This window comes from Octodon degus, unplaced genomic scaffold (genome assembly GCF_000260255.1).
Source record: "Octodon degus isolate 3935 unplaced genomic scaffold, OctDeg1.0 scaffold00112, whole genome shotgun sequence".
Taxonomy (NCBI): domain Eukaryota; kingdom Metazoa; phylum Chordata; class Mammalia; order Rodentia; family Octodontidae; genus Octodon; species Octodon degus.
The window spans coordinates 9,435,895-9,447,988 of record NW_004524688.1 but is presented as its reverse complement, the minus strand read 5'-3'; the positions used below and the strand labels follow the sequence as shown (position 1 = coordinate 9,447,988).

Sequence of the window (12,094 nt, the reverse complement as noted above, 5' to 3'; positions counted from 1 at the left end):
AAAAAAAAAAAAAAAAAGAAATGCTACAAGCAAGGCTGGCCAAACTAAGGGACAGATGCTGCAGAAGGAGGCCAGACAGAAAGAGCACCCTAGCCCACAAGCAAAGATAATGACTTGGAGAAGAACGTCCAGCAGGTTCCAGAATGTTCTGAAACCTGAGGCTGCTGATAGGTCCTGCCCAGAAGCTTTCTATAAGCAATTAAGGCAGGATGCCATTCTCTCCTTGGTAATCTGACAACAAGTGCCAGCAGTTCATGTCACAGGAGCAGGGTCTTCCTTTTTTTCCTTTGAGGTTATGTGCTAGTGGCATGGCCTGCTTTAATGGCTTTAAAAGCTTTGCCTCCCCAAATGTGGAGTGTGGGTCACCCTGGGCAAGTTATTGTGCATACAAGCAAAACGGTGATGCAGGAGGGGATAGTGCCAGGCGCAGAAAGCCTCCCCCACCCAAGTGGTAGGCTCAGGTCTTTCGGAAACTGCTGGTCACAGCTGTCTTTTTCCCACAGAAGCAGGGACAATCTGGCACATTCGAGCCCCTTCTGTATCCATCCTTTTGACCCCAGAAATGTGGTCTGGACCCCAGCTTCTCCTCAGTGCCATACCACAATACATGGCCCCACGTGGGCCCAAGCCCTATTTCTGCTTCTGTTAGAAATGTCACACTGAAGGAAGGCATGGTGGCTCATGCCTATAAACCCAGCATTGAGAGGCTGAGGCAGGAGGATCATTGCAAGTTTGAGACCAGCCTGGGCTACAAAGTAAGCTCAAGGTCAGCCTGAATTGCATAGTGAGACCCTGTCTCAAAAAGACAAACACACACACACACACACACACACACACACACACACACACGCGAACTGTTGTACTGACCCATGCGGCAGGTTCCTGTTTTCCAGGCAAGGCCAGGCCTTATCCTGAAAAGCCATGTATGGGGCAAGCTACTTGATAGACCACCCAAGATCCAAGGATCTTTGTGCCTGTGTCCCCACACCACCCTCTTATCCACTGCCACCAGTCATCTTTCTAGAGTCACATTCCTTCCAATTCAAACATCTTCCTTGGCTAACTATTGCTTTTCCCTAAAATGACTTTTTGCAACCCAGTGCCAGCTAATAACCTAGGCAGTCCATGCCCAACAATCTCTGCCCCAGTTTTCTCCCCAAACCGACCACTACCCTTCCAGAATGTGCCCAAGTGCATCCACACCTGCAAACTGGCAAGTTTCTTCTGCCCAAAATGCCACCTCTCCCTCCCTGCTTGGAAAACCTCTATTTTATTTCTCTAGACAGACCAAAAATAGCCCTTCCCTATCTTTCTTTTGGAAAGTCTGTCCTCTAGCAGCACTTGAAATATTTTTCATCTTTCAACCGTTCTGCTGCAAACACCTGTACAGGTGTTCACCCAGGGATCCAGGGGGTCATAACGGGTCAACCTCACTTAATAGCTGTAGAATAGCAGTGCTCAGCTAATGCCTGTCTGGTGGAACAGGCATGAGCCTGACAGCCTCAAGCTCACAGCCCCTGTGAAGTTTGCCATCAGCTCCTTCTACTATGTACCCAATTAATCTATATGTCTTATTGCAGTGCTGCACAAAAACATGTCTATGTAAATTGGTAAGCAGGCTAGAGATGACCCTTGTCAAAAGTTTGCTCTTTATGTTGCTCAATAATCATGCAGCACAATCAGCCTAGGCCAACTGGAGCCATCTGCCTAACTCTGACTATTATGGAGACCTGGAACCGCTTTCCAGTGGTCCACACACTGCACAATGCTTAATCCGTAAAGATGCTCAATACACACAACCACTGGCAATCAGAACTCACTCTGAGACAACCGCCACCCATGTGTTACAGGTTTTCATACAAAACACTCTCAATGTGGGCTAAGTCTTTATCTAAAGGAGATATTTCAGGGATGAATCCTCATTAGCCACTTTCCAGCCATGCCATCTTAGACATGAGAGAGAGAGAGAGAGAGAGAGAGAGAGAGAGGCGGCCAATCCTCCTGTTCCTGCAGGCCAGGAATAGGGACATGGTCTTGGCCATGTGCCAAATGGACTCCTGGGGCAGGTTGGATGCAGCTTGCTGGACAGCTGCTTTGGGCTGGGCTGCAGATCACTCTCTTTCCCTTTAAAAATTGTCAGAAAAGAAGAGACTAAGGGATGGCCAAATAGCTCAGTGGATTAAAGCACCTGCAAACAGGTGCAGGGGCCAGGGGTTCAATCCCTGGGCCTGCTGTGCTGGTCCCAACCCCAGCGCATGCTGAGATGGCAATTGAGACTGCGCGTGGTGGTGCGCACGTGTAATAAAAATTTAAAAGGGCTGGGGGCGGGGGAGATGGCTCAGTGGAATAAGCACTTCCCTGGCAAGCGCAAGGGCCTGAGTTCAATCCCAGGTTCTACAAAAAAATTTAAAAAATAAAAGGGCTGGGGATATAGCTCAGTGCAGAAACCTTGAGTTCAACTCTCAGGACTACAAGGGGGAAAAAACAGGCAGAAAAGAACCAGCTTTATGAGACTCTCCCGCAAAATACTGACCCCCTCCCGAGACAGATGGAGGAGAGGGGCTGGGCTGAGGCTTCTGAATCTCCCAGCTGACCTGCTCAGCACATTGGGCACCAGTACTTATCTGGGCTGTTCCCTAAAGGAGCAGCATATGGAGACAGGTGTGAGGCCGATCAACAGACCTGGCTTGGGAGAGGCACTCAATTCAGGGGGAGGACAGACAGGAAAACTGGAAGTCCAGTTTCTTTTTTCTTTCTTTCTTTCTTTCTTTTTTTTTTTTTTTTTTGCGGAACCGGGGATTGAACTCAGACCCTTGTGCTTGCCAGGGAAGCACTTATTCCACTGAGCCATCTCCCTGGCCCCTCCAATTTCTATTGGTAAAGAGGAAAAGTGGCAGAGTTCTCCAGGGCACGTCACATGCATGGCAATGGTCCCCACCATGCGCACCAGCATGGATCCCAAGGTTGCAGAGGGAAGGAGGCCACTCCAGGAAGGAAGTCCTCTCAGAGTCCCAGGTCATTTAAAGAACAGGGCTGGAAAAAGCACAAAGAGACCCAAAGAATCTGGGGGGAATTAAAAACACAGACACATGTTAACTAGACCCCTATGGGGCCTGCCATCGGGAGCCAGGCTGGAGTCCACCCATGTCCTGTCCATGCCCCTCCAGTAGGCTGCCCCACTCCCTGCCCCCACACAAGGAACAGGAGGCAGCCCTGGAGGGGAAGTCTCTGTTCAGACTCGTGTTCTAACTGCTTTGTGCCTCAAAACCACGGCTAGCTCAGATTTTGCTTTTTTCTCCTCTCCCCGCTGCTGTTAACACGACATCTGGGTTTGAGATCGAGGGTGATACACTGCCTGATGAATTCCCTGCCAGATGCTGGCTACTGGAATGCACAGCCATCGACTAAATTCAAAGCACACACAACCACAGTGCCCCTACCCCCCTCCTGCGGGCTGAGGACACACATGATGTCACTTCCCTCTTTTGAGGAGCCTGCAAAAACAATTCCCATTGCACCCAGCCAGCGCGAGGATGAAAAAGAACTGGGTGGACGGAAAGTCAAGGTCACAGAAGACAATCCAGAGGGTACAGGCCATGTTCAGATGCTGTCCAGGATGACAACTGCCCAGGAAAACAGAGGCGGGGACCTTCCCGCTTTTGTCCTGGGAGGGGGCAAATACCATGGGTTGCTGGAAACCCTGGGTGCCGTGAGCACATGCTGTGGCTGAGGCTTGGCTGGGGGACACAGCACATGCAACGGATTCCAGCCAGAACCTGCTGACCCACCCATGGTTCCCGGTTTTCCTTCCGAATGATCCCCTTGGCCACCACCCACACGTGGGCCGCTGTGTTCTCAAGACACACACACGGACACCTTCTGAATCCCCCTCTCGCTCTAGAAGCCCTGAGGACATTCCTGGGGAAGTATAAACAAGTCTCACTTGGGATTTATGAAGGACACCGGTTCGCTTTACATCTTGCTGCACTGCCTCCTTCTCTCCCTCCCCCTCCCATAAACAAATCCCAAGGGACGGTCTCCACTTGGGCCATTCTGCCAGCCCAAGAACACAGGCGAGCCTGGAGATGAAAACCTGAGGTCTAGACACCCATGTCCTCACCCCAGTGGGCTCCATGCTGATTCCGTGGCCCTGGTCCCAGCCCTTTCAAACTGAATGTCTGCCAGGTAAAGTACAGGGGTCTCTGTGACTCAGAAATAGTCTTCTAAATACACGGTCAAAATCCAGCACTGGATCATGTATTTCATGTGAGCAGTGAACGAGGTGGGTGGGTGCGCTCTTAGTCACCAGCAGGCACTGCCCAAGCCCATCTCTTCTCTTCTGTAGCCTCTGGCTGTACTCTGGGAGGGGTGCCCGTGGGTACCGCTCTCCTGAGGAAAGCACCCTCTGATTCATCTGCTCATGGTCCCCCCACTCCAGGGTGGGCTGGGGGCCTTAAGTGTCACAACATATTTGCCAAAGACCCTAGTGACCACCAGTGGCTCTGGCTGGCCTAGGGCCACCCTGCGGCTCAACAGCAAATGTTCTCCCAAGGTGAGTGGTCCTTTTCCTTGTCCCTAGGTAGAATTCCCATGCAGATCATTTTGAAGGAACTAAAAAAAGAACAATGCTGTCTCCCAGACAAAAACCCAGCCTCTGCTCCCTCCCGGTGAAGATCCTGTGGGCTCCAGGGAGGTGCTGGGCATTTACAGGTGGTACAGTTGGCGAGGAGACTGTCAGGTTCCAGGTACTTTGTCTAAACTCTGCAGACAAGGGGGTGTGTGTGTGCCTGCCATGAGTGACTCGGGATCAGTCTCTTGTCCCTTATCAAGTGGACAACATCACCCCACCACGTGTCTTCTTGAGCTGGCCAAAGCTCCTTGACCTGGCTGAGGCTGCTTAACCTTGGAATTTGGGTTAATTTGGCCAAAGTGCTACCTCTTTTGGCGGGTGGACCTGGGGGTGCCATGAACTCCTGAGGTCCGAGTCCAGGGCCCCGTTTCCCAAGCCTGGTCTCTGCACCTTCTGCTAGAGACAGAAGTCCAGCCACGCAGCCCATGACATTGCCTTGGGACAGCTGCAGTGAGAGGCTCAGTCACGTATTCAGCACAGCTTGAGGGCGGCTGTGTGATCTGTGTGGGGGGCGTAATTACATTGCCTCACTGGGCTGGGAGGTGGGGCACAGTGAGACCCCTCCCGCTGGGAGGGTGTTCACTCAGGTTAGCAGCACAGGCCAACCTCGCAGCCTCAAGGGGCAGAGAGGGCCGTGAGTGCTGGTGGAACGGGCAGATGGTGACTGGGAAGGGGCGCTGTGCTTCTGAGGATGTGGATCTACGCTGGCTCTCCAGGTGCCAAGGCCATGGCCTTCCCTGAGTGCCAGGGAGGACACAGGACACAGGCAGGAGTGAGCAGTGGCAGGTGTTAGAAATGCAAAGAACCAGCTCATAGGTCGGGTGCCCTGGAGTCTGCAGCTGTATCCAGATCCACCTGTCACCTCTGACCTCACCGTTCCCTCTAGGTGTCCTGGGTGGACAGTTAGGGGGCTCCCCCTGAGCTCTGCCCTGCCCTGGCCTCTCCATGACAGCCCCTTTGGTCAGCAGCACAAACGACCTCCACGTTTGCTCCTTTGAGAGAAAAGAGACCGAAAAAAGGGCTGTCCACTTCGTAATTAAAAACAGCCCTGTGATGGTGGGCAGGGTCCAGGGCTCATTCCCTCCCTGAAGCAGCTGAGAGAGACCAGACCTTCCAAAAGTACCTGCCCCCAGCAGTTCCAGAGGCTTGGGAAGGAGTGGGAAAAGGAGCAGATGGGGCTCCTGGGAAGAATCAAGCAGAGCCCTAGCTTTGGGGCAGTGCTGGGCCTGCCCAGGAGAGGATGACACTTAGCTATGTCGCTTAGGCCTGGAGTGAGAACTGCTTAAGCAGATAGGTTTGGAGTAAAAGTGGGGGTGGTGGAGAGTAGACCAGCAAGGGAGAAGGGGGTGCCAGGCACAGATCAGAGGAGAGCAAGTGTGCACACAACTCTGGGCCATGCCACTCACGAGCTGGCCTCTGGCTGCTCAATGTGCCAGGCCTGCCTGGCTGCTCAAGATTCTATTGCACACGTGAGCAGCTGTCCACTGGATGTCTGTCTCCATGGAGACCAGCTCTCCCATCTCCATTTCCTGCCCATTTGCTTTGGCTTCCTCTGGGAGCGATTCAGTCATGCAGAGAAAAGTCTCAGCCTCTTTGCCCAGCCTTCCTGGCCCCCAGGATCCTGCCCCTACCCTCTGTCTCGGCTGGGACCCCGACCCATGCCTTGCCACCCTCCCTCTCCCCCGCTGTGGACCAGCGAGCTCTCCTGCCAGAGCCTTGGGCTTGGCCCTTCCCTTTCACGTGCTGCTGAATCATTTGAAAAAAATGCCTCCCGCTCCTGGGAGGGTTTGCTGAGAACAGTGCGGCTTTGTGGAGGGAACCGTGCTCTGCAGTTCTCCGCCAAGAGCCCATGCAGGAGCCAAGCTCAGCCCTGCAAACCCCAGCTTGCAGCCCAGTGGGCGTGGACAGGAGGCAGAGTGAGCACAGAGGGCACTCCGGGAACCCCACTGGCCCTCTGCAACCCCCTGAAGACCACGGGCTGAGGAGGAGGAGGAGGAGGAAGAAGAAGAGGTGGAGGTAAGGGACAGCTCAGAAGCACAGGTGGCTGATGAGGGTCCCTTCCTCAGCCGCTGCCCAGAGCTGTGTGACCCTGGGCAGTCCTCCATTCCTCATCACTGACTCATTTTCAGGAGTGAACCAGAAGGGCTGAACCCATGGACCCTTGTTTCAGGCCTGGTCAATAGTGACAATTTGCTAGCTGTGTCCCCTGTGTGGGACCCTAAGGCATGCAGCCTGTGGGCTGAACTTGACTCCTTGTAAGTCTAAGGCTACAGAATCAGGGGTGTGAAGGCTGGAACTCCAGAGGCCCCAGTGCTTCCAGGCTCCAAGGAGAGAACTAGAGTGGGGACACTGTGATCATGTTCCTGCACCCCATCAGTGTAGCCCACTGTCTGTAGCTGGACTGTCCCAGGGGCTGCTCTGGGGAGACAAATAACCATCCGATCCTCCAGAGTGCTGGCTGCAGATCAGACGCTGCCCACCTCTTTTTGGAGGCCTGGTCCTGATGGCGCTGCCATTTTCCTGCTCATTGGAGGAACTCCTGCAGTTCAGAGAGGCTCCTGGTCAACTGTAAAAACTCTACTTCCTCATCCACGTATGTAGCTGAGGTCCTGGAGGCTGGTATGGGTCCACTGGCCACAGGCGGATGGGGCAGGGGAGCAGCCCACACCCATCAGGCCACGTTCAAAGGCAATGTGGTTCAGTCCCCGTAGTTTGGGGAGAATGAGGCAGGAAGCAGGGATTCAATGAAGTGACCAATGACCAGGGTTCTAATAAATGATGAGCGGGGAACGGGGACTCTGTCCCCTACATGTGAGGGCAGATGCCAGGAGGAGCCTGCAGAACACTCTAGAACAGTGTCCCAGGCATACCTCTGGAGAGGGCTTTAGGAGGAGAAAGACACATCCTCCATGTCTGAGCCTCTCCACTACTAGGCAGTGCCCTGTGCCAAGCTCTGGGAGGATCTGTGCCTTCCAGTGGCACTGCCTCCCATTTCCCAGCCCTACAGAGGCTGGTGAGGGCAGGCAGCTTGCAGGGCTGGGCATGAACCCAAACTAGACTGCCAATCCTGGCCGTCTAGCCTCCTGTGGGTCCTGTACTTCCGTGCAGTTGGGTCAAGCATGATGGTGGCATGGGAGAGACAGCTGGAACCTAGGCCCAAGCATAGAGGTGGAGACACACAGCTCAGGAGGAAACACACAGAGGACACCCTGCCCCAGTCACTGAGCCACGGTCAGGTGGCCGAGCCTGCATCACCATACCACTGTGCTGTCTCCTCATGGAGGCTGCTGAGGGCCTGAAATGGAGGACCAGGGAGGCTCCTGCCTGCCCCAGAGCTCTGCGCACCACTGCCCAGTCATTCCATGATGACTGTGAGGGTCTGCTGAGACCCTCAGGCCCTGCAGGTGGGCCAGGAAAGTGCTTACATATTTCTGGATGATATCTTGGTTTTCTGGGTGGAATCCTGGTAGGGTGATTTAGTACCTACTCCAGGGACCCAGGCCAATGCTAGCCTATCCTTCTTGACCTTCTCAGAGACAGGTAGAAAAGGCCAGGGTGTGTCACCCTGCTGCCAGGGGACAGTGTGGGTGTGATTGTCGGGGCAAAGATGAGTCACCCTTCCACCCGTCCATTTCCACACCTACTTTTAGCTCTAGTGTGGCCGAGAAGGGGCAATTCCTCACTTAGAAAACATGGGCCACAAATACTACCTTCGGCAATGGAAACAAAAATAACCTACTCCTAGCAAGGCTCATCCACTTCTGAGGCTGTGGTTTCAGGCTACGCCAGGAGGACCTTGGTTACACACTGCCTGTCCCATCAGGGGCCACTGCACCCTCTGCAACAAGGTATTATCATGGTGCTCATTGGGTTTCTCAGCGCCACACTCCTGGTCAGCATCCAGCACCTCGCTGTGGCTCTATCCCTCCTCAGGTGTCATTACAAGCTTTGCTTATTACCTGTAACCTCCATGGAAGCCTTGTGGTTCTCCTTGGGCCTGTGCACTCAGGATTTGTCAGTGACAAATTTTAGAGGAGGTCAGCTTCTTCCAAGCAAAAAACGGTAGAAATGGAAGAAAAGGAGCAAACTGTTCCCACACCCCCTCCACCCCACCTGGGGACTGCAAAGCTCCCAGAAACATCTGAAACAAAAATTGTTGCCCAAAGTTGGGATTAAATCACACAAGCACATTTTTGACATCCAGACTTTTGACCCAAATGCATTAGGGATTTGGTTCTTTTTTCAGAAACCAAGGTACAAAAGAAGCTGTGGTCCTAAAAAGGAGGGTGGAGAGCCACGTTGGGTATCATACCCAGGGAAGATGAGGAAGTTGGTCTTGGCATGATGGGGCAGATGCCAGGGACTGTATGAAGGCCAAAACAGAAAAGAAACACTTCCAAAAGATCACCCAAAGTGTTTTATCTTTCTTACAGAATTCAAACCAGAGACACTGAACAGTAGAGGGTGGCACGTACATATATGCTGATGGGTACAGAGAACCCACAACCCCAGCTTTGTATCTGAGGAGACAGGTATAAAAAAACACAGACACATGGGTGGCTCAATATATGTTTCTCAGGAGACGTTTTGGGTCTCCGGTTTGGGTTGTGGGCTCACAGCAGGTCATCATGCCATCTACAAAATACATACAGATTAAATCAGGCCATTCATGGGTCAGTGATACCAATGTGGCATGGCCAAAGATGGCTGATCCAAGGCAAGAAACTTGAGGTCCTTGGAAGATGAAGGATGGGGAGGGAAGGGATCCAGGCTCAAGGACTAGTCCAGAGCAGGGGCTAACACATACCTCTCCAGTACCTGTTTCTATAAACCAAGTCTTTTACACACTTGTCACACCCTTGGTTTCTGTGTCCTCCATGGCAGTTTCTGGCTTTGAGGGTAAGAGTTGGGCAGTGGTCAGAAGCTGGCTGACATGGCTACACATATACTCTCTTTGCAGAAAAAGTGTGTGGACCCCTGCCCCTGTCACTAAGTCTGTACTTTGCAGACATTCCCCCCTAAACCTACCCAGTATGGGGTTTTCATGGCTTAGCTGGCTGCTGGGTCAGGGGTATCCACAGACTGAACTGACCCCCAGGTGTCCTGTGCGGTCTTTCCAGAGGAAGTCACCCAGCACAACTGACATCTTTTCTTTCCCCTTCCCAGTAAGCTTATAAGAATGCATTAAGATGTAGGCTATTAAACAGTGTTGGTTTCATCGTTTGAATGGCTAAGAGAGGTTTTGGTGCAATGTCTCGGCCAGTGTTAAGCATCAAATGATGATTCTTGAGACTATGCCCATCTGACCTCAGATATCCCTGCAAATGAAGAGCCAAATTTACCTGGAGTTTTCACAGGAGCCTATGGCACATAAAGACCACCCCTCCTCTGGGAGATGTGTCTCTGGTACTCTGGCTAGACCAGCCCTGAATCCCACACAGGGCCCTATTTTTGTGTGACCACAAGCCACCCCCTGTACGCAGGCCTGGGGGCTTGGGAGGACAGGACATCCGTACAGACCTTGTTAGGGATGTATTTATTGCGGGCAGGTCTCTCGCCTTTACCATGTTTTCTGAAACACTTGCAAACGCTTCCTGGCTTTTTCTAGAAACTGCTCATGCAGCTTGTTTTGCTCTAAGATCCGCCGTTGGAAGTCACGGACCATCTGATCGTGCTGCTCCTCGTCGATGCTCCTGCTATACAGAGGGGAGTGGGTTCTGGGTACCGGTCCTGGTTTCCTGGCGGGGACCCCCGTGGGGTAGGCCTTCAGAAGGGCCAGGCGAGTCTTCCTCCGCGCCCGCCGCTCCTCCTCCAGCTCAGCCTTGTAGTGGATTTCCAAGCTCATGTTGGAGTGCTCTGTGTGCTCCAGTGCGCTCTTCTGCCCTCTCCCCTCCACCCCCGTCTTCTGCTCCTGCCTCAATGTCCTCCAGTCTGCCTGGTCCTGCCGCTCCTGCGGGCAAGGTGGAGGTGAGCCCTTCTCCACTGGGACTGGATTGGGTGGCTCATGGCTGGGGCTGGGGCTTGGCAGGGTTGAACTCTCTCTGTCCACAGATACCCCGTCCTCGAGAGGTGGCATCTGACTTTCATTCTTGGTCATGGGTGGGGCCAAATGACCTTCTTTGGTGCTCTCAGCCTGGTTTGGTAACTGCAGCAAACTGCACTGGGATGCTGTCTGGGGGGAGTCCACTTCTGCAGCAGATACAGTTTCTGAGTGTCCTGTCCCTTCCTCTCCAGGGGTGTCACTATTGGGTCCCTGCCTCTCTAAGAAAAGCTGCTCTCCAGCAGGGTTCTGGTCTACCAAGGACCTCTGTTCAAGGTGCCAAGTCAGATGTTCTTTCAGCTTTCTGCTTGTATTAAACAGCTCCTCCCAGAGAGACTCCAGCTCTTTCTGCCAGTCATCCTTGTCACCACACTGGCATGGAGACGCCAAGGGCGTGGCTTCCTTCTTGTGGGTAGAGCTAACCTGCCACAGCTGCTCTAGGTCCTCTATGTTATTTCTCAGGCCTTGAGCAAAGTGGGTGGTGGTCCCCTTTCCCAGCTGCCATGTCCCCTCGGGGGTTCTCTCCTTCTCTTCGCCCTCCAGGAACTTCATTTCCTCCACAGTGGCCCAGAGTGGAGTCAGCTTTTCAAGGTCAGTCCTTCTGCCCACCTGACCCTGGCGGCCACCATTGGTCTGCTTTGAAAGAGTCTGTTTCCCTCTACTCTTCTCAGGAGGACTCAGATGCTGCATTGGGGCAGTCCCCCATCTCTCCAACCCTGTTGTTTTCTTCAGGGAATTGGGGCGCCAGCCTTGTTGTCTGGGTCGCACTTCCCTGTGACTTCTCTCTTCTTTAAGGGGTTCTCTACACTTCTGTCTGCCCCCAGGGGATCTTGCTGCTCCTCGAAGGATGGGCTCAGCTGAGTGGGGTTCACTTCTCACTGCCCACCTTGCAGCCCCACCCCATAGATAGGCTAAGCACAGTCGTTGCAGGCGTCTGACTTGCTGGGCTCGGGCCTCCTGCTGCTTTGCCCGCAACTCCTCAGGCAGGTACTGCAGTTGCTGGCTTCTGCGCTGCCGCTTGCCTGGTCTTCTCTGCAGAGATACAGATCCTTTGGCCCCAGCCTGCAGCAACGTGGGCTTCTGCCTTGGAGCAGAGGCTTTGTCCTCAGGAGCGAGGCTGGGCTGTGCACCTTGCTCTGTTTCTCTCTGCATTTCTTCAAGCTCTGGAGACACAGCTTCTGAGAGAAAGGAGCTCAGCCCAGAGTGGAGAGTTCCAAGGGCACAGGGCCTGGGGAGCCACAGGTGTCACAACCATTCCACGGCCAACCTAAAAGGACAGGAGGTCATGCACTGCCTCCTAGAGTGTCCCAGAGAGAGAGAGAGAGAGAGAGAGAGAGAGAGAGAGAGAGAGAGAGAGAAAGAGAAGAAGAAGAAGAAGAAGAAGAAGAAGAAGAAGAAGAAGAAGAAGAAGAAGAAGAAGAAGA

At 53.4% G+C, this 12,094-nt stretch overlaps 2 protein-coding genes across 6 annotated transcripts in view; both read right to left on the bottom strand.

Annotated features, from left to right (window-relative positions):
- Timp2 (TIMP metallopeptidase inhibitor 2) overlaps positions 1-12,094 on the bottom strand; it is a 44,703-nt gene that overhangs the window by 12,901 nt on the left and 19,708 nt on the right. The gene's annotated exons all lie outside the window — the stretch shown is intronic.
- Positions 10,183-12,094, bottom strand: part of Cep295nl (CEP295 N-terminal like) — a 10,225-nt gene continuing 8,313 nt past the window's right edge. For all 5 annotated transcript variants that reach the window (XM_023699277.1, XM_023699279.1, XM_023699280.1 and 2 more), the window contains one exon: positions 10,183-11,937. In XM_023699277.1, coding sequence (XP_023555045.1) covers positions 10,191-11,822 — 1,632 coding nt within the window. In that variant the 5' untranslated portion in view covers positions 11,823-11,937 and the 3' untranslated portion in view covers positions 10,183-10,190. The remainder of the gene's footprint in view (positions 11,938-12,094) is intronic.